General features: G+C 37.2%; 1 protein-coding gene across 7 annotated transcripts in view; it reads right to left on the minus strand.

Annotated features, from left to right (window-relative positions):
• Window positions 1-23,271, minus strand: part of SORBS2 (sorbin and SH3 domain containing 2) — a 163,275-nt gene that overhangs the window by 27,620 nt on the left and 112,384 nt on the right. For 5 of the 7 annotated variants that reach the window (XM_086746244.1, XM_086746245.1, XM_086746247.1 and 2 more), the window contains 5 exons: window positions 22,765-22,951; window positions 19,724-19,838; window positions 3,690-3,742; window positions 3,098-3,285; window positions 273-1,832 (listed from right to left, as the gene is read on the minus strand). In XM_086746244.1, coding sequence (XP_086602370.1) covers window positions 273-1,832; window positions 3,098-3,285; window positions 3,690-3,742; window positions 19,724-19,838; window positions 22,765-22,951 — 2,103 coding nt within the window. Of the gene's footprint in view, window positions 1-272; window positions 1,833-3,097; window positions 3,286-3,689; window positions 3,743-10,437; window positions 10,495-12,417; window positions 12,502-19,723; window positions 19,839-22,764; window positions 22,952-23,271 lie in introns of all 7 variants that reach the window. The other 2 variants (XM_086746249.1, XM_010130690.2) reach the window with 2 other exon arrangements.

The following is a 23,271-nucleotide window of genomic DNA, read 5'->3' on the forward strand; positions in this document are numbered from 1 at the left end:
TTTAATAACACCATTGTAATTGATAGCACTAATAATCTATTAGCTGAAATACACTGTTAGTCTAGTTGTCCAGATTACTGTATTTTGTGAATAGACAGCAAATGTATCTATCCTCATCACCTACACAATAATGACATTCTTCATTAAGAATTTTGTGGGATGAAAGCTTCTTACAGACAACACAAATAAAAATGGAATGAGAAAGGGTAGGAAATACAGGGAGTAAGGTTGGATAAGTAAATCACAGGGACAGAGGAAGAAAGTTAATCCACCTTGGAAACACAGCGCACTATCATTGTTGTTAGCTGCGTCCATGTCTGGAAAAGAGGCACTAAGAGGTAATCTTCCACAATCATTCTGGTACAGTGGGCAATGGATAGCACCATCTTGAGGCAGCGGATGAAAAGGCTGGTGCGTGGGACTCTTTTTCAGAGCTTTAAGAGATGAATTCCTTTCTGGAATGTCTGGAAGCAGCTCAGTAATAAGTCTGTGTAATATACTGTTGTCTGGCAAGCTTCCCCTTCTTTTTTCAGCTTTAATTTGGTCACAGATGTCTTTAAGTGCAGAATCTAGTGCCTCAAATACAGACGACTTACATTTTTTCTTTTCAGTTTGTTTTTTAGGAGCTGCACTTTTTTTCCTCCGGAAAGGCACTGGACTGACTAGGAATGCTATCTTAGAGAGGCCAGATTCTGCTTCCTGTCTCCTTGGATCTTCAGTGGTTTCTTGTTTAGCCCTTTCATGTTTTAGCATGGTGGTGAAGCGGGTGTAGGATGCTGGGCATCGACCTTTGCAGGAGCTGATGAGATGCCGGTGGTGGTGGTGGTGGTGGTGGTGGTGATGGCCTGATCCATAAAAGCTTTCAGATGATGTGAAGGAAAAGTGGTCAAAGTCACTTTCACTACAAAAGGATGAACCCTCTATCTGGATAAAGTCACTGAGGTCAGAAACCACTCCATCTTGATCACTGTCGGAAAAATCCATATGCGATCGTTGTGGCTCATCACTGGTCACTTCAATATGAATTGGCACCAGGGTTTTAGACTTGTAGCTCCGTTGTACCTGAGAGGGATGTCTGCCTTGATTTTCTTCTTCCAGCAAGGATTCAATTGAAAACCGCCTCTTTGGACATAAACCATTTTTAGGAGGCTCTAGCGTAACAGTTGACAACATTTCATCACCTAGGTTCGGCATTGACTTTGACTTCTGAATTAATTTTTCAAATTCAGATATTCTGGTTGGCACCATGTCTCTGGGCACCTCTTCAGTAGAAGACTCTCTCCAGCCTTGAAGAATACCTTTGTGCTGTTCTTTTTCATACTGCAGAATTCTGGACTTCACAGAACAAATCACCTCAGAATTCATCAAGTCCTTGCGATTGATGCGGTGCATCTTTTTGTACATTTTTAGGAAACCTGGGGCATCATGTGCAGATCTGTGACGAACTCTTGACCTACTACTACCACGGCCCTCAACATAAGGGGAGGCCCAGTTCATTGAGCAGACTTCTTTGGAGTCCTCCTCACATAACAGAGAGCCCATGCTTTCAGACTTGGCCTGTGCATCAGGAAAGCTATCACGATCATCTGTTAACAGATCATCATAGCTACGAGATTTTCTCTTTGGAGAAGTCGTTTCTTCTGTGCTGCTCCAGACTTCTGCATTTTGACGAGTCATTTGCCAGCCGTTCTTGTAGCTGACTGCCCTTCTTGAATCATTTGGAACAGCTAAATGTTGTCTGTAAGTGCTACAGTAATCTAATTCATTTGAGGTGTTGTGGTTGTGCGCTGAATAACTTAAAAGGGATGGATATACTTTGCTAATATCCCCACCTTTATAATCCATAGAGCAGCATGGTAAAAAAGAGACATTGCCAGAAATTAAAAGATTCAGAAAGTTGGAATTAACATCAGTAAGTATTAGAAAGACCAGAAAAGAGACAGCAATTAATGCATCTATCAACTTAAGTCAGTACATAGGTTGCTACAGCCTGGGGCAGCAGAGCTAATAACTAAGTTGTTTTCCAGCTGTAAAAATGTACTCATGATAATTTGAACATAAAAAAGATTTCCTTATGAATTATGGAGATGTTACCCCCTCTGCACCCACCCTGCCAAAGAAATGTAAGAGCACAAACATTAATATTGTGTTCGAAGCAGGACAACAGACAATAAAAACTGCAGAAGATTTAAAGATGAAGCCAAACAACAAATCTAGACCTCAGTCAAATATTGACTTTTCCACCTGTGCATTCTAAAAGAAGCTGTTCAGAATTTTTGAGCTCAATAATGCTCAGAGAGTTCACAGCAATTGCGTATTCTAAGATAATTAAGATAAACATAAATCTTTGTATAAGATCAAAAGGGAAATTTATTCCAGTTCATAGGTAGCATAAGCACCCTGCTCGTTCCCTGTGTGATAGCACTGAAGGGACTGGTGTTTTTTACAGCTTATGGAGGGCAGAGCAGGTGGCTGAGGAACTGCTATGCCGGTGTAAAGGAAGATGTATCAGTTTACTGAGCCTAACCAGCACACAGAAGAAACAAAAACCTTTAGCTTGACTTCCATAACAAAGCCTGAGTTTTCAGCAAGTTTTAAGACATATTCATATGCTTTTCTTTGTATGATGTATTCTGTTGCAGCCGGCATATTACATTCTTTTCAGTGGCAATTAACTTTTACAAAGGTTTATACAGTCCCTAGTACAGCTATAGGCTGATTAAAAAGCATAGCTACAAAATACAGCAATTAAATTAATAATAATAACTTAAACAGAAGGAGACACATTCTATACAGTATTACTCTGTATATTAATTCCATTGTATGTTTTACTGGAAACCATTTTTCTTGCTAAAAAAACCCACCCAAAACCCCAAACCCAAACCAACAACTGACTCAATTCTCTTTTCTGGAGAGACATTGAGAACAGTAATGGAATGATGAGTTACTTGGAAAAAGAAGCTGATTAGATTGTATATGCTGTACTAAATACAAAATCAAAAATCAGACATGGGTGTTTGCTTGATTAAATTAGGTCCTGACAACTGACCGTGTCTAAGACATCACAGAATCGTTAGGGTTATATGCTCCCTCTTACCTTTTGCTCTTGACGGAGAAGAAGGAGACGAGCTAGTTAAAGGCTTTCTAAGGGTGTTATATGGGCCTTGCATATCTGTACAGCCCGGGCTGGGCCTGTTGGCATTCTGATCGCTGTGCACCCGCTGATGACTTACGGCAGGTTCTGACTTCCTTCGTTTCCTGTAGTCACTCGTGGTACTTGCAGAACTACAGAAATAAGCAGTATTAGCAGCAGCCTAATTCCGAGATCAGAAGTCAGGAATTTAAAAAGTAAGCTCATGATTATATTATTGGTTTCTAGACCTAGGCAGTAAGGGTAAATGATAGATTGCCACAGTTGAGACAGAAGCTCAGCGATGTTTAGTGGAAAGACCCAGAATACAGCATGACTTATTTTGAATGGAAACAGTACATCTTTGTAAAACAAAAGTAAGATTTACACTTCAATATCAAAATATGAACATCCTCTCCACACATCTCTATTTTGCCAGTAGCTCACAAGATGAATGTTAAAATCTGTCTCTTTGCAACATCTGGTGGCTTGAGGTGACAAAGAAAACTCTCAGGCTGTATAACCTCTGTCTGCTGAAATCATATATTCTATTTCTTACCTAGAGGGCCTGTCCAGGCCTTTGTCTGTTGAATAGTGATGGTATAAGGAAGTCTGTGAAAATAAATATACAAATCTGTTACATGTCTGTATTTGAAAACAGAGTGACAATTTCTGCTAATCATACTTGATTATGATTATTACTCTGTGACAAATCCTATAAAAACCAGACTATGATCATTAACATCCTGGGCACTCCAGCATAGATACTGCAATATTTAATGAGAACAGTTATTCAGTTTTTAAAAATCACTAGATTTCATTTCATATTCTACTTCAGTAATAAAGTCATGCTTCTCTATTCCCTTTTCGAAAACAGATGCAGAACAGCTAAAAAAACCTTTTACTATAAAACGATGAAAATAATTCCTTCATGCACAACTGAGGTCTGCAGAGCTTTTCCTCCTTCCCAATTACTTCCTAGAATCCCATAATAAATTCAGCCAGAAATTTTTGTAAATCCCATGATGTTTGTTGTTGACCACCTTATATTCCTGGTAAGAACAGCTCTCGTCACAGAACATTAGTTGTCGCTTATGGAGTTACAGAATTAGCTACTGCACAAACCCTGGAAGATGGAATGGAGTACTGCTCCATAATTTTATTATTAATACAAAGTCAACCTTAAATGACTACTAATTATAAATCGATAATTTCATACATTTCAAGTCTGCAGTCAGAATTAGGTAATACTACAATTCTGGTAGCTAGGTATGAATCTAGAAAGAACTGCATGGTCCCTGAGTTATTTTTCATGGGTACAAAGCGGTGTGGTTCAAAGGTTCAACTTGTTTTAACTTCTGGCATGTCATTTCAGAGCTAACCTGATGGACTGGAAATAGAACGATCATAGAGCTTCGTAAGCTCCAGGAACTATTTTTCTCTCTCTCTAGAAACCTTCTAGACTTTTTATCTGTATGGAAAAAATCTTTACAGGCTTCTCTCTGTATAGAAGGACTGCAAAATTGATAGCACTCATGGCCTGTGTAAGTGCTTTTTTTGTCAGGTATTCTTTTTTTTCCCAGTGATTTGAATTGCAAGTTCATTAATAGGACTTCACCCACATTTGTAAACTCCTACTTACATATCCTTCTAGAAGGCACCTGTAGTCTAAGAATATTTGGGAACAGATTTCATGTATACCCTAACTGACATTCTACAGTAACTGTTTCAACTACTTTCACAGTACTATAAAGACAATACAATTGTTTAGTTAGAGCTCATTTCTCAGTAGGCTTCGTTATGTAAGCCCTGCACCACATAAGTGATCCTATCAGGACACTAATTGAAGTTATGATTTCAGGATTGTACTGAAATTTGTTATACTGTGAGGCAGCGAGAAGAACACAAATATGATATAATACGGATCAAATGTTATCTAACACTTGAGCTAAGACAATTCTGATTTTCTCATTAATTTTTAACTGTAGTTTAATTTAAATCACATTAAAAATCAAGTGACAAAAAACTTCCAGGCTTTTGGTAAGAATGGCAGCTGGAATGTAAACAGTTGAAAGATGTTTATAGTTCAAAGACTTTAAAGTTACTTTCTGGAGAAAAAATAAGTCCTCTATAACTTATTTAATGTGATCTCTGCATAGGGTTTCAAAGTGTTTATTTTTTCTAAACAGAAATTTATTTGCTTTGTGGACAAGTATTCAAGTATTTCTTCTCTGTTACTACTTATTACTACTGTTATTCTCACTGGTAAATACTGTATGTTCATAAGCTCCAGTTTGGATCAGAATAACTTGCTGTATAAATACAAAGGTAGACTCCCTCCTCCAGTGAGATTACAAATCTGGGACAAGTGATCCATAAAGAACACAATCACTGCAAAAAATAGTAACAAACTTGATCAGTAGAAATGGCAGAACTAGGTTCCGGATACTTCTCTCAAGTCATACTTGGCTTAACTTGTAAAAGACTGTGGCAGAACTAGCTCGAACATGGATTTCTGTGAGTTTAAGCGCTATGAACATGAGCTGTAGCTTATTAGCTGTGTTTGTGCACAGCTCTTGTTCCTCTTGATTTCAACAGAAATTTTGAAGGCAACAAATTTTAAAAGCAACATTGGTTTGTAACATGTAAACAGGGTTATGGCAACTTGGATGTTTCACCAAGAGAAGGCATAGGAACTGGCTTCTAATTGCAGGAATTTAGTTTCTGGCCTCTTTCAAGGCTTCCTGGTGATCTCAACATTTTCATTCCACAAACTCTCATGTGCATTTCATTGAGGGGGAAATCTCAAAGTAAGCACATGTCTAGGGAAAAAGGAAACTCAAGGTTTTGGTTATAACTACTTCTCTGTTTTCTTCCAATTCATTTTGAAATGAAATAGACTACTGGACTAAATCATGAAACCAAGATGATTATACAACTTAATTCTTTTAGTAATTTGTGTGGTTAAACTTGCTAATCTTTGCATCTCTTCAGAACAGAAGCAATGCAAGACTCTGGAATTACCTCTCGCTAAGAGTCGTGCTCTAGAAGCGATGCGTCTTTGTGAGATTTTAAAGTCTCTCACCACGACTGAGGCAAAGCTGAGGCAATTTCTCTGCTGCTGCTGCTGTTCTTATCTGATGGATACTGTAAAATTGTTCCTGTCAGAGCTCAATTAGCCCAAAACCCCTGAAACTGATTCCAAAACCAAAATATGATTCTATTGTAATGCACTACATTGTTCTGCATGACAAATATTTTGTTTTACAATAAAATGGGAAATTAAAAGAATAGATTTCCTCCTTTTCTCATCCTCATCCTTCCACTACTGCTCTGTATCATGCATTTTCAGGTTGTGGAAACTGATGCTCATAGAACTCTGCTCCAGTGACTTATGCTTTGGATGAAAGAGGAGAGCTAGAAATAGAAGCTCCAAAAATTACTTTAGTGCTATCCTAAAAAAAAAGGGCTATTTGTCATGCAGTCATTTAAAGCTCATCCAATACAAGCTCCAGACAGATGAGAGGAGACATGATCTCCTCTATTCATCTGTATCTCATGTACAGTAGAGAATGACACCCATGCAACCCACAGCGTGTGCACTAGAGTAGCAGGGAGAAACTGGCATCGAATGGCAATGTGTTATCAATGGCAATGTGTCCACCTGCTAGGAATTACTACTGTCCTTATTTTTTTGTAAATTAACATGTCCTCAAGCAACACTCAGCAGCAATTTGCAATTTGAGAGATCTTTGCACAAACTGAGAATTAAGCTGTTACCAAGAGGAGCAAGGTGAGGTAGTAGGACGTATCCCATGTTCTTGAAGAACAGGGAAGTATCCATCAGTGATGCCAGAAGGATGGCGCTCTCAGTGGGGCAGGTCTGCTGCAGCAACGGCCTATTGGAAAGAGACTACCAACATTACTGATCATGCGCCCAGCTTCTGCCAGTGTTAGGTGTTTCCATCAGTGGAGATTTGCCTCACTCATACAATGCTGTATCCCTTTCCCAGGTGGCTTTCTGTGCAGTAGTGCTCCACATATGCTTTTTTTTCCATTATGGCAAAGTACACAAGACTGTGGAATACAACCAAGTTTCATTACAGCATCTGATTTTTATTTGCTAAATTTGCTAAAACCAATCTATCTTTCTGCAAACAAGCATGAAGTTATTTCTTACAAGTTTCATTTTTCTAGCAAAACACAGATTTCAAGCTTTGGAGTTTCTCAAAATCATCTGTCATTGCATTGTTCTTAGGTGATAAACTATGTATGATGCTGTAAAATAAAAACTGATCTGTGTATTGAAATGTGAAGAATAGAAATGGATACTTGCTGACTGAAGAATTTTAAGTACTGTAACATAGCTCATAAAGTCAATGGACTTAAACATTGGAGAGAAGGCGTACTGTGAAACAAAACTGTACCATCGACTCTAGGAAAGGAGTAAAGAATCAAACCTCCTTTCCACAAGCAGATTAAACAGAAGCCTGTGTTTTGGAGTCAGTTCTGTTATGGACTGGTGCTAATGATCATCAGCTACTCTCACACAGACCATAAACCTGCTATTAGCACTTAGGAAATGACCCCTATTTTAGTTCTCACTATTTGGAATGAGTATGGGGTCCTGATGAGTGCATTACTGTTAACCTATGCCGTCTAAACATAATATTATGGTATTCAGTTTTTAAAATATATTCAGAAGAAGGTATTTATTTCTGAGTCTTTACTGTTCATACAGTTCATATTTTCAAGTTTTTCTTTACATCCTCTGAAAGCTGAAAACTACTTCATGATAATTCTCCCATCACTATCCAACTTCAATGATTTTAAAGACAAATATCTAATATTATGAGGTCTGTCTGCAATAAAACCATAGAAGCCAGCAGCCGAGTTGCTCACACCAACAGCTAGTGTAACCACAGCTCTCCCATTTCTACACAACGGAATGAAGCAAAGGCCTCACGTCTGTATGCTTCCCTACACTACCCATAAAACACACACTGAGCCTGTTCTCAAAAATGTCAGTCTTATTTCACAACTGGACACAACTCTCAACCTCATCTTTGTTAACCAGTCACCACCACGGTCCAGTACCAGCAGAGGAAGGAAACGTGGGCTCACAGGTGATGTTTGTTAGAACTGTTGCATGAGGTGATATAAACATTGCAGATGAATTGTCATTGCAGGGTTTCTTGTGCAGGTGCCAACCCCTTCCATTAGAGCCTGGAATGAGACCATCTGTCACATGATACTGGCCAAATGTTATGAGGCAGTGATTACTTTCCATTGCTTGTAATGGCTCCACGGCTATACAGACCATGATGTAAATCCCAAGGGCGGTGTAGATCCCCATTGTTTCTTATGGAAGGCAATGGATAAACTACACAACTGAAACCAAACCATAGAGGACCTCTCTATCCATTATTATCCAGACCATAAATAGTGTGTCAGTGATCAGCCTAAGACACCAAGAAGTGTGTGTCATGCTAAAATTGCCTTCTGGGTTACTATACGGCTTTTGCTTTCCATCACTGCCTTGAATGTAACTCGCCCTTTTGCCCTTTCTCTGATGCCTTCTTGAAGTTTTGCTATATGAAAGATACTGTATGTTGCACATTCTACAATACTCATTTTTACCACAGGCATACGTTATGATATATAGGCTGTGTGGAGTTTATACCTTCTACCCGCAGGTAGAGCTGCACTGTTATGGGACGTTATGGAAAGGTGAAAGCAAACAGTGGACACGGTTGTTTTTTACTGCCAGTGCCAGGAGTGGGTACCACTGTTTGTAGCTATACTGTCAGCTCTTGGGCATTTATTGACCCATGATCCCTCCAAGCCACTTCCAGATGTCCTGATAAAACACACTCTCTCCACTCCCTCATCTCCAAAGCTAATTAGGGATCTTCTGGAATATTCAACACTGCCCTATATGGGTAAAGGCTGCCTGACAAAAATAATTAAATATTGGAGACAACCACCCCAAACTACCAAATACAAACTTTGTTGAATACTTTGATCCGGTTCTACTAAAAACCCCAGATATATATTTACAATTAAGCCAATGTTTTAGCTGTTTCCATGCATCAAGGCTTTAATGGTGACTGAAAATGAAGTTAGGAAAAGTACGTAAAAGTTGTAAACAACAAACAGGCTTGTTTGCATGCTGGTTATAATACTTCAACAAATTGTTTTAAAATATTCCCCCCCCCCCCATTTAATTTGCTGTAGTTTGTGAACATGCTTTATCAAATTCAAAGATTTTAAAAGTTTCAAAATAAAAGAGAAATGTCTCTGTAAATTAAACAAAGAAAAAACCAGTATTACTTAATAGCCATTTTATTAAGACCTACTGAACATGAAAATATTTCAAATAATCATGCTAGGGCTTTTAAATTGTCTTCTTTGATATATGCAGTACCCTAACGCATTAGTGAAGGCCTAGAAGCTTACTGTCTTGGAGAACTGGGCGCAAATTTCTCAACCATAAGTTTTTTTTCCAGATTCATAGAGCTTAAAATGAAACCAGAGTAAATTGCAAACAATTAACAATTTAAGGCCACAATTTGCATTTGAATTTTGGAGAAACTACAGAAGATGGGAGTGAATCATGAATATGGATGAAGTAAAGCCACCATATGAAGTGAAGCTGTCATTACTGGATTCACTGACTTTTACCCTAATACTCTGAAAATGCGGAGGGAGGGGAGAAGGTATGAAAGCCTGAATCTCTCCCACTCAGAGTAGGGCAATGACAGCCTACGACTTGATCTTGATGCATTTTACTTGGAGTAATGGCAGCGATTGTCAATTCTGCAGTTATAAATTTACAACAGGATTATTACTTGTTGTATTTCCTGATTAGCAACCTTTGTCAGAAATACTTAATGGGATAAATGGTAGCTTAGTCCCAAAGGCTTTCACTTGACATATAGAACTTGCAGTCAGATATTTAACTAAAAATATTACTGTGTTGATGTATTAATTGTGTCTGAAAGAAATGCACTTGCCCAACTCCGAAGAAGTGGGAATTTGTTGAAGAGTTAGAGATGTGTGGGCTGTTGTGTAATTCTGAATGTTAATCTCTGAGAAGTTTTGGGTATAAGGACTCTCAGTTCCTAGGATAATAAGATCAACATCTAAATGCACTAGTGATCTGGAAAGACATGAAGACAAAGATATAATGATTGCATAGCTATCAGAAGGAAAACACTAGATTTTAACAAACTTAAGACACAAATGGGTGAGCACTCCAACCCTTCTTCCCAAGAGAATCATCTGAACAGGAATCATTCATTTACCTCATTGGAAACACCGGAAGAACTGTCTTGAACATAGTCCAAAAGCTTTTTAGGTGGCTGCATCATAAAAGCAGAAGTGCAGAGATGAAATGGAGTAGAACCAATGGCAGCAAGGAAGGAAACATGTGGAGAAGGTGACACAGTTAGAAACTAAGTGTTCATAACGTCAGATACGAACAGTGACACATATGGGTAGAAGGGAAGGAAGAATGTGTTAGAGTATTTTTTAAATTACAAGCATCTTAATAAATTGTTAGTAACTGTAGGTGGTAAAATTTACAACTGGAATGGCTGAATCAATACTAGCAGTTTTTAATACTGATGAGACAGCTTGAATGGCTAGATGAAAGGTAATCAGTGAAAAAGTGATACATTATAGACCACTGGACAACAAATTAAACCCAGATATACTTAACTTAAAAAAAATATTTTCAGATGGTATTCAATGGGTAATTTTTAAAATGTTATGTTTTTAAAAGTTCTAAAAGAACGTATGTGGTTTGCTTTCTCTTCTGTTCTCACTGAAGTAGCTGGGAGTCCTGATTCTGGCTCATGGGTAGCTACAAAAAGAGATGAGGATACCTGGTTCCCAGAGTGCCCTTCCGGGCCCTGTGTCAAGTGCTCAGGCTCCTCACGTAGCCCGGCGTGTCAGTAATTAGCACGCTGAGGGGGGCTCCATGGAATTGCTAGCTGACAGGGAAAGATAGGAATGGCAATGTTTTAAATCCTGCTACTCTCAAGCTCAAATGCCATGTCTATTTGGGATGTCCTGCCTGTGGGCAGGTGCTTTTGTTTTTTTTTCCTCAAACTACCCAGGATGCTGGGGAGCTGTGAGACTGCTCAACCAGGCTGAGGGAATGATTGGTTCCTTCCTTCTTCTGAGGGGATTTGAACTTTTGAATTTCCAACAGTCTGGAAAGTACTCTAACCACCGTGTTAGACATTCCTCTGGGATGAAGACATTTGTTATCCTTGTTCCTAAAGATGTTAGAGTGTACAGGAAAGATTCTGAGCTCCACAGAGCCAGAGAGGATGTATGCAAAAGCAAGAGGAGGGTGCATCTCCAGCCTAGTCATTAAGGCACTGTGCAGGAAGGGAAACCTAGTTCTCAGTCTTGCTTCAAGGACTACATTACTGTTTTATCCTTGTATAAAATCTATAAACAGCCTTTGGAGCTTACATCCAACTTACACTGGCAGAATTGCAAGTGCCTAGGTAACCAAAAGTTAAAAACTAAGGTATCTCTGAGGTTTAGGTGTTTCAGCCAAATGGAGCTTTTCAGGTTTCTAATTTTAAATGCAAATGCTTGCAGTAGGACTAAGGTAGCATCTGTTTGCCTAAGTGCTTTTTTTGGAACCAGCTATTTGGGAAGATTGGAGTAGAACTGAAGTCTGTTTGTTCAAGCAGGTCTCCAGCTTGAAAACAGAGTAAACCCATATCTCTGTGTCCAGGTACAAAATATGTATTCTGCATGTACGCATATAATAGGGGGGAAAAAAAGGAAAAAAAAAATCTCTACTGTCATAAGTAATTTGTATATGGCTGCATGGGTTTAAATTTAGACACATTCCTTCAAGTACAATACATGATTTGCAACTTAGCATCCCTAATGCAAACTGCCATGTTTTTCTGTTCTGAAAGGTTGTTAAAAAATAACCCAGCCAAATGCAAAAGAGATAGGGAGAAAAGTAAACATCGCTGTTTAACATGCAATTTGTCTTGTTCTTAAGTATTTACACACTACTATCTGTCTAATATGTAGTCCGTGTTAAAGCTATTAAAGCCACCACTCTGGACAGTTAAATGGTCCACTTGAAAAATAATAGTTATATGCATGAGATGACTTTATTGACTTTTCTCAAAAAAATAAATCATATTAACTTCAGTGGCATATGTTTGCTGAATTTGATAATTTGTAAATTCCTCATTATAAAAATATTTTTCCTAATGTTTAAATATTAGTATTCTGTCCTCACTTACCGGACGTCCAAACTCCAGTTCTGAAAAGAATTTATACCAAGGTTCGTTTTCTAAATCTATGTCATCTGGGTTTATGCGATCAGTCTGGAGCAGTTGTGAAGGAAAAGGGAAGGAAAAGGCACAGGCTGAGCAAAGTGCTGGAAATGCCATGTCACTTTAACAAAAACACACACACACACAAACACAAAACAAATATGGGGAAAGGAATGGGATAAAATCAAAGAATGAAGATGGTATTTAAGATAGAGAATATTCTTGTTCAAGAGCTGTCATTGACTGGTAGGTCTAATACTTTTATTTTTTGCTGCTGTACTTCCAATGACTGGAAGATGTTAAACATTTTATAATTGCTCTTTTAAAGCTAAGAGGGCTCTCTGACCACTTCTGTAAACATCAACTGCATTACTTAAGTACATTTAATGCTACTAAAGATTCCTTGTTAAGAAGATGGTTTAAATCATTGTCATCTTCAGCATAGACAAGAAATTGCCCATCTGATCAGCAATAAAGACATAATTTTATCAGTATTGCTTTTGGCCATTCTTTGTCTTCTCACAAAGCATGTTAGTTCTGGATCTTGCTATCTTGAAGCAAGTGCTGAGCTGAGATAAGGAATATGCATCACGCAGGCGTGACTATATTAAAAAGCCACTTCAGCATATAAAATAGAACTGGTGTATATTAAATACTATGGTCAAAAACCAGAGAACAAAAAATGATGAATTCCATAATATTTGTTTTAGCAGTATTTTGTAATGCTTTATCTCCCCACAGCCTTGTTGACATAACGGAGTATTTTTTCCACAGTGAAATACATTGTTTTCATCTGAAAATTCTCACGGCAAAGGGATAAAGTAGCAATTGAAGATAACATTAAGAAAATTTTTCAATGAACAGAAGAATAATTGACAGATTTATTCATGGAGCATGAAAACACGACAGCGTAGAACAGTAGAGTTCCCAATGGGAGAGCTAATCAACTGTAAACTTGGCTCTTTTAATTATTTTCTAAATAGCTCCAGTTCCTTTGTAGGATCTGATGTAAGTTGTCATGCAGCACAGAATTACAGTGAACTGTTGACTTAAAGATCTCTGAAACAGAGAAAGTATCTTGGTTAAGATATTTTTGATTTTAAAATTTGGTCTTCCACAACTGTAATTACCAGAACTTAGACACTAATTATGGTATCACCTAGAAAGCAATCCTTAAAGAATGGGTCCTGCATAAAGAATGATGCTGGTGATAAAGTATGTAACACATTTTCCTCCTGAGTCAAGCTGTTACCAACACACCAGAGCAATCACATACAGTCATTTCTGTTTTCTGCCAGATTTGTAACACCACACTCTTGGTCATTTCAGATAATTAAACATCTTACAGCACTTTTCTTGCTGCCTTTGCTGCTACTGGAACAGACTTCCAACTTTGCTCTATTAAAAGGTCAACAACCCTTTAGAACTACCTCGGTCCTCACGTATTTATGAGCTGTTCATGCAGTATCTGGACACCAACTGTTGCTTTACAGATTTATCTTCACAATGTCCCTTTCAACTAAGGGAAGTATTATCCCTGTGAACAGAGTGGGAGGTGAATGCCAGTGATGAACAACTTGTCTGTGCTCTATAGCATGGTTAGGAGTGAAGCTGCTCTGGAGTTTTGCCCTTACATTTCCACCGACCACACACATAATTCAGCACTACTGTTGACAACTGTTTCACCTCAACTATACATACCCAAGCCTTTAGTAAAAAATTGCCACTGAAATCAGTTTAATGAACTTACCAGTAAAGATATATGACCTTAACAGGAATTATAATTGATTTAAGAAATAAACACATGATTCTCTTCTACAGAGAGATGAAGGCATGAGCACAAAATTTGACAGATTCACAATGAAGAAGATAACTTCATTATGTATCAACTTGGTTCTCATTACAGAGAATGCTTGGTGTGTTCAGAGTTTTTGCTTACCTTAAAGAAAATTCTGCAGTTTAGATCTGGAAAATCTGAGAATATAGTACTAAACAACTGCTTTTTCATAATTTCTCCAAACTAAGTTACAGTATGTCGAAATATTTATAAGTTTGTTTTCATCTTTATATTATGCCAATTAATTAATTTTCATGGACAGAAATGTTAATATCAACAACTGGGTGCATCTACGTAAAATAAATAAATAAATCCCTTGAAAAGTGGATGGTGTGGAAATTGTGGAGCTGTGGGCACTACAAGTTCAGGCCTATGGACATTACTTGCTCGGGCAGCCAGCGTCCACCTTGTGAGCCTCAAGGTCCCCAGGACAGCAGCAGCCCCACACCTACACATCGATGGACTGGTGTCCCTTCTTGCAGGGAGCCAGAACACATCATCAGCCCAGCTGGGCTTCCACCCATCTAGCCAAGGAGATAAAAATGACAATGGGAAAGGGCTCCTCTTTTATCTTTGAATCCACTTGCAACTAGTTGAAAGCTTAAATTTCTCTCCCTCTGCATTTCTGATTGTAAAGAAAATGCTGGAAATAGCGTATTTCACACAGTTGCTAAGCTTTTGAGTTCTTCTCATGTAGTAGTCTGCAAATAAAACGAGAATTTAAGAAAGTATGTAAATTAAACCATGCACCCAAGCCCTGCTGCTATTCGCAGGTTGAACGGCAGAGGGCAGCAGACAAACACAAACCGAGCGGTGCCGGCTGCAGGGTCCCTGCTGCCCGGCAGCGCCGGGGGGACCGCACGCCCTGGGCTACCAGGATCAGTACACAGGCAACCGATTTCGCTCGGCTTTCGGATTCAGTTCTGCTGATGGTCCTTTTTTTTTTTCCATTATCTCCCCTTCGAAGAGACTTAAAATGAACAAATAATCCTGGCTTGAAAAGCTGTTCTTGGCTTGGTCTCACAAAGTGCCTCCCAAACTGCTTCGAACAGCAAGAAGCTTGAACTTGCTTGAACTCGTAAAAGCAGTAAGAAGGCAAATTGCCTTTTTATGACTTGTCAGGCAAACTGAGTGACCTTCCTATACTCTTATCCGTAATCAAGTCATTTAGCAACATTTTCATTACTTGTTGAAGATACACTACTAGAGATCAGTAAGTATCTTTACTCTTTTTGCCACTGTCAACGCAGCACTGTATCAACACACTCAGCTATGAACGAACACTGATGCAGTTGTAAAAAAAGACACCTATAGTGTTGCATGCAGCTTTGCCTGTGCTTGATTTGATATAGACAGGTAGACATTCACAAGTAATAATCAAAAGTGTGCACTTAAACTGGTGAGTTAAATGGTTCTTAAACAATCTGCATGGTCAAATAAATATTTTGCATTTGCAAGTTCAGACACCTTACTGAAGCCTTTTTGGAATAACGGACTGAGACGTCTGTCATCTATTTGGCTTTGGCATTTTATTAGCTCTAAAGAAGTTTGCTTTTTCTTTTTCTTTTGTCTTTTTTTTTTTGACTACTTTCAAATAGCTGTTGTAGCTCCAAGTCCACCACTAGATTGACTTAGTCTCTTCATAACTTTATGAGAACACATTTTTTTAATGTCATATCAAAACATACCTCTATGTGGAATTCCTGATTTCATTTTAAAACATGCTGGGAAAAGTTTTTAGTTGACAAAGTGTTGGTCAAGTAACTCAACTAGCACTGAGTAGATTATTCTGATAACCAGCTTGGGATGTCAAAGGTGATCAAACTTGCATATTCTAAAGGAAACTTCAAATTTTCCACTATAGCAAAAAACCCACAATACACTAACAAACAACAGATGTACATCATGGTGCAAGCCCAGTCTACTTCTGCTATTTGACAAAACAGTACTGTTTTTTAATTTATTCTGATCATTAAATCCTCTTGCATATAAACTCAGTAGAAAAATTTCTATACCAAACATATATTAAAAAAAAATCTACAACTAAAATTTAACTGGACAGTTTTATCTGACTAGTGCATGTGTACTTTCATGCTTAGACTAAAACACCTAATGAAAATAAAAGCATTTATTCCTTGTCTCAATTTTACAAAGTCTTTCTTTACAGTAACACCAAGATTTTTCCTTACTTGCTTTAATGCAAAAATAGAGAAATACACATGTATGAAGGAAGTACTTAATATACACAAGGTTGAAGTTAGTAAAGAATAAAAATTTAACTTCATATCTGTATGAGTGGGATTAAATTATTGCACCGCAATTTACTTATTTATTGAAAGTAAATGCCAATTTTAGGAAACAAGTCCATGGTTCAGATATTAGAGAAAAAGAAGAACATTTTATTAAATTGCAAACATTGGAAATGGAAACATTCCTCAGAACAACTTACGTACCACCGTACAAAATGGTACCATTTTATGGGCTTACTGAAACTGGGAAAAAAAGCGGCTGCCACATCATTCCCTTGAAAGACTATTCAACAGCTTAATGTCATTCAGTTTTAGTTGTAATCTCAAAGCACCAACCCCAAGCCCCTCCTTTTTGTTGATGTTTGATACCCTTACAAGTTCAAATTACAGAAGGCTGCAGCTTGAAATTACACTCATCTTTTTATATCCATAATGAAGATAATAATCTATCCCTAACCAATTTATCCATTTAATGTTTATTACTAGGTTATTTTTTTAGGTCTATTATTTCTTACATTCTTTTGATCTACTGAATGAGGATCTGCTGAATAATATTTCCCACTAAATGTTAGTTTTACATTGAATCTAATTTCATTATATTCTTCCCATGTTTCTAACTTCCACATAAATCACAACTAATTCCAATGTATCCAAAGTTGATCTTTCAAACGTAGTCTGTCATGTTCAGTACCATATAAGGTAGCTGTCGATATTTTTTTCAGTTTTTTTTCCAGATCATTTCGCCATCAAAACTGCAGTCCTGTAGACATGGAAATTATTTAATTTCAGAAAAAAAAAAAAAAAGATTTGGAGTGTTGGAGAAACTGTCTTTGACTTTTTTGGTTTTAGCAAAACTGGTAAAGTAAGAATTTCTCGTTCAGATGTTACAAATGTCCACCTTTTATAGTATTATCAAACTATTTATCTTTATATTATATATTTTGATTAATATTTTCTCTCAGTATCAGAACAATTTTTTAGACATTAAAAATATATTTTTTTGAGATTATAAAGATGAAAGACTTAACTCATGCAATACTGACACAATTGAGAATTTGGAGTTTTCATCTGACTTGGAACTTATACAATGTTTTCAGATGTCAACTTTTCCTAGACACACAGAAAAATATTTTAACTTAACTCTGCTGACCATCATTTAACAAGTTGTGACTTGTACTTCCCATATTCCATTCAATGAACACAAGGAAAGCAAATGCTTCAGTGAAACTAAGTCTTTTTCTTTTGTAACAGGATACAAATAATGCTAAATGTCATCTTTACCAACAGTAGAAATTCCACACTGATAAAACTGTGACAGCTTATTCCAACTATTTTATATCAGTTAATAACATTACACAGTTGTCAGCACAACTTTCATCTCTTGTATTCTACATGAATTCCTGTTATCCAGTATTTTACAGCTCTGAATTAGAAATAAACAAAAAAAAAATCACTCAATTCTGTCCATGAATATTATTTCTTCAGCTTTTAAAATTTATTCTACAAAGAGATGTTTCCTTGTATTTACATCAGCTAAATCTAAACTTCCCAGTCTAAGCTTCAGATGATAAAAGTGTGATCTTGCCCTTGACTGATGCTGCTCAGTAAGTACAATGTGACTAAGGCTTTTCTGCATGAAAACGTTTTAACGTTCAAACCAAGCTCAAAATCCGACCTCTTGACTGAGAACAACAAAAATAAAATGCATAAGCAAGTTAAAAAAAAAAGGCTTCAGGAACAGTCAGCAGAGCTCACTTTTTTTTGCAATTTAATTAGTTTGCTAAAACTGAAAAATTGTATCTATGAACATATTCTTCAGCACTGCAATTCCTACATGATTTTTTTTTCACATTAAATTAGTAGCAGATGTATTTTATTAGAAAAGTGAGGCTACTCTTGAAACATCACTATAATTTTCTTATTTTTAACTTGAATCTGCTGTTATTCTTTGGCATTGAGAAGGCTGGTAATTTACCTCAGTGTGTATAATGCAGCCATGGCAATAAAAAGAGTGCCCAGATCAAATGCCATCATCTTTTAAATAAAATTATTGGTTAAGCTCAGCTTCACAATAAATAAAAAATCCCATTTAATTATATTGATTTATTAGCAGTTCATCTAGAAATGCCAATTCCCTCTTTGAAAAATGCACCAGTTTCACAGAAACACAGCTTAGTATTTTCTAGCTAAGGAAAATTATATTCCTGAAAAGACCACAAAACCAGAAGGGGAAGGTGCTTAGTACAGGTGTTTCACACTGTTGACATTCTACATATTCTGGAATTCAATTATTTGCTTAATTTATTTTAAATTAGTAAAATTAAGTATGTGAACAAGCATGTCATACAGTAATATAGAAGCAAATAACAATGCAGTCTTGATCACATAAACCCTTTCTTTAAAACTGGATTCCCTCAACCATTTTAACTCACAGCAAAAGCCCAAGAAAATAAACTCTTGCCATTGATACATAATACATCATATCGTCATTTTGCATGCATTATGCCTAGCTTTATCAGACATGCATTTGAAAAAATCCACCATTGCAATCATTATTCAGAAAGCAGGAATAAAGACTTCTAATTACACTCAGTAATCACAGAGTAGTTGAGGCTGGACAGGACCTCCAGAAGTCATCTAGTCCAACCTCCTGCTACAAGCAAGTCTATTGAGATCAGGTTGCTCAGGGCTGTGCCAAGGTGAGTCTTGAACACCTCCAGAAATGCAGATTCCACAGCCTCTCTGCGCAACCTTGACCAGTATTTGACCAAAATCTCCTTAAGTGTACAATTAGGCACGTCCTGAAAATGCAAATAGTTTATTTCCATGCGTTAATTAATCAGATATCATATGTGCTATTAATACTAGTGAAAATGAGTGCTGGAGATGCATGCCAATTTGATAAAGCAGTTTCCATTAATTCACAGTTCTGCTCATCATACATTTGGTTGGCAGAGTGGTGGTCTGATCTCTTGGAAATATAATAAGATTTAAGTTTATCAAATAAGCCAAACTCACATTTTCAACACAACCATCAGGAAAGTGCAAAGACAAATGGCTGCAAAATCATATTTGAAAAAGGGCTTTCAATATTCATCTAAGGAGTTATAATCAGTAGTAATTAATAAAAAGAAGACGTCTCACCAAACCTCTTTACTGAATTACCCATTCCACTTATGTGTCTTACCGGTCTTTCATGTTCAAGGATTGATGACTTTCCCGGCTCATATTCAAAAATACTTCTTGGTTCAGAACGGAACTTGCGGGTATCTACCTTTCTGTCAGGGGGATTCCAGTCATTTCTAAATAACAAATATGTGCAATTGAGTTAATTTATTGTCATTGTCATCTGCTTTACAAGTCTGCGCAAGAGAAACATGCAAAACTAAATAAATTTCAGCATAGTTTCTTTTTCAAGATTTCAGTTGCGAAATGTCTGGCCTAGCATCCCAGTGTTTTAACTACTGTATCATCTCAACCTGTTCACAGCAGGTGCATTCAGTACAGCAGTAAAAATACTAGGGATGTCCAGCCTACGTGATCACTCACACTCTTGTTGTAGATGGTAGACCAGTTTAAAAACTTCCCTGACATACTGCGTCAAATTACCATGACATGCCTTCTCAAATTGCAGATTTCCTATACTTGTTTTATGCACTATACTAATATAGGCAAGTGGTAGATATTTTTGTCATTGCACAATATGACAGTAAGTCCGTATTGAAAAAGTTATAAAATTTTCTGAGATGAAAAATGAATTATTTTAAAAGACAGTGTAAAAATCTAATAGATGCTTTTTATCCTGATCTGTAGTAGAACTGCTCCTGAATATCCTTGTAAGCAGTATACTGTTTCCTTGGAAATATGAACAGATAAAGAAGAACAATAATTTGGCAGTTGGCTTTGGGACAGAAATTTATCCATTTTCTCTATGATTATAAATTTTCTCTCAATGTAATAGTGCAAAGAATAAAATGTAACACCTACTACTCTGTTTTTTTCAGTAATTTACAATGTTATATTAACAGCTACCTACACATTTTTGGGGGATAGTTAGCTAGTTACTACCACAGTGAGAGTTACCTTTTTATGGCAGTTTTTGTAGTCACTACTCAGATTTGAAAAACCATAGCTTACACATCTTTTTATTTAGCCCTGTGTAAAATGACCCACTAGTAACTCAAAGAATGAGGGAAAGGAAAGAGGAAATCCCATGAGTTATTATATGTATTTACAATAAGAGAGAGCACACACTGATTAAATTCTATCAATTCTCTCAGCCTTTCTGATGTGACTTTGTTTGATGTGACCTGACATTGTAAGGCACATGTCACGTGACTTAAAAAAAATCTATGGGGTAGCTTTTATTTACAGTATGTTTGTGAGTGCAGTTTCTGGGACACGGACACCTCTATTTATAAAATGCCCTACATTTCAGGGGAGGTAGTTCTACATGGGTCTATTGTTCATTTTCACTGAGGAAAAAATATAGTTTCAGAGCAGAAAAGGTTGTATTTTTTAAGAATGCATAGGAAAATGTAAATGTTCTGATCAAGTTGCATTATTCCGCAAGTCACTGAAGAAAAAAGGATGCCACTGAAATTCTCATTCACGGTCACTTCACTTAATTTACAACATTTAGCCTGCAACTCCTTATGGACTAAATTTTTGAGTCCAACTGTTAATGCAAACCATATCTTGCCTCCCAGCTATAAAACTGTGATACATGTGGACTTAAGTCTCTTATGTGAGATTTTTAAATACTCAGGCTTTATAGGCAATTAAAAAAAGAATCTCCCAGTGGCAGGAAAAGATTGACAAGCTATAGCTGTCAGCAGCAAGCAAAGCATAACTAACGTGTTTGGCATCCTCTGGCCTGGAGAACATAGATTTCCACTGCCTGTGGAAATGCAGGAGATTAAAAGGAGAGGCTAAACATCCAAATTCAGTGCTGAAGCAGTTATTTCCAAGCTTGACAAAAGGAACTGTAACAGGCCTCTGTTTCTGTGACCAAGGCATTTGGCCTAGTGCAGGATGATGACTCACACAACTTCAGAGATCAAAGCTAAGCAGATCCACATTTTAGTGCCTTGCTAACAAAAATCTACACTTCTGAATGACTTGCTAACAAAATTCAAACCTCCTGGCCTTTGAGAGGCAGCTCAACTCTAACCCCTAGCATTTCGTCTTGACAACCTGCCCTCAGCAACAGGAATAGTCAAAATCAGTAACCATCGAGCAATCTCATTTTCCTCTGCAATATGTGTATCTGCTGAATTATCTTTTGGATTGCCCCTACCTACACATTTTTCAAAAAGCCACAGTCATAGTGTAACCAAGAGGGATTTGTGGCTTGTAGCCACAAATGGAACAAAAAATTACTCTTTTCATATATAAAATATATCTATACATAGATATACATAGACATATTAACATGTAATAACATAATGTTATATTAACATGTACCATTCATGAACATCAACGCTAAAGAAAAAGCTTTTTGCATGAGATGGTAGCTACAGACACACTGAAGAGTCCACAGAATTTGTGCACAAGGCACTTTGTGTGTTTTTATCAGAAGGATAAACATTTCTTTCCTGAGTTATTAACATTTTCCGCACTGGACTCTAACCACTGAGACCTGGTTTTGTGCAGCAAGTTTGAAGCTGGCAAACCAAGAAAAAATGGAAATGCCCCTAATAATCTGTAAACACCTTCTTGGTCTATCAAAATGGAGATGAAGATTTAAAAAATGAGGATATATAGCACTTCTGAGCTCTGGGGAAATGTGAGTTGATTGCTACACTCTTACAGTTTTGCTCTTCCTTGAATTTCAAGTTACAACATAATTTATATCCTTTCTCTTTACTACGGAATACCACAAATAGCCTTTCCTTCTCAGAGACTAACTATTCAAGATGGCTAGTAGAGCACGGACTGTTCTGAAAAACAACAAGCAGGACAATTCCCCTAATGAGAATCAAAATCTTAAATGCTCATGGTGGTATCACTTGTAAGAACAAGCACTTCTTTAGCACGCTGAAGAAATGGCAACACCAGATACAATGCCCACACTGCTGAGGAAGATGAGTCCTCATCACCTGACTGTCCCTTGAATAAAGCTCTTGAAGTCATATTATTCTATAGCTGCTATTGTATCCATTCTGATATCCTGTAATTGGATTACTGTACATACTACGAACACTTTTTGAAAATATGTTGACTCACTTTTCTGGTATAGACCTTTCCCTCAAACGATGTGGTGGTACTGGAGGTGGCACATGAGGAGGTGGTAAAGGGGATGAGATCTTAAAGGCATCAGAGCTACTGTCAGAAGCGCTTTTAGACAGCGGTCTGTATGTCTGCGTCTTTGCAGCTGGGTGTGCCTGAGCGGAGAAGGATGGACTGTAGCTACCTAATATAAAACAAAACCAAAAACAGTCAGAGTAGGAGAATGAGCTTTAATAAAATACAACATGGAATGCTACAAGAACCCACAGTTACTCAACCAAGCTGCAAGGTGCCAAAAACGTGTAAATGCATTTTTAAAAGTACATTGCTGTGTACTACGTAGCTCATTAGAATACTTTTTATATATTTCTGTGTAAAACTACAAACACACAGACAAAGTCAGTATAGTTAAAATAAATTAATGATTAATCTGGGAGGGGGGGAGAAGTCAATGGCTGTATGTGTCCATCAGAGCTGTTAATGACAGCCTGTTATTAAACCCCA

This window comes from Chlamydotis macqueenii, chromosome 4, assembly GCF_036417535.1.
Source record: "Chlamydotis macqueenii isolate bChlMac1 chromosome 4, bChlMac1.mat, whole genome shotgun sequence".
Taxonomy (NCBI): Eukaryota; Metazoa; Chordata; class Aves; order Otidiformes; family Otididae; genus Chlamydotis; species Chlamydotis macqueenii.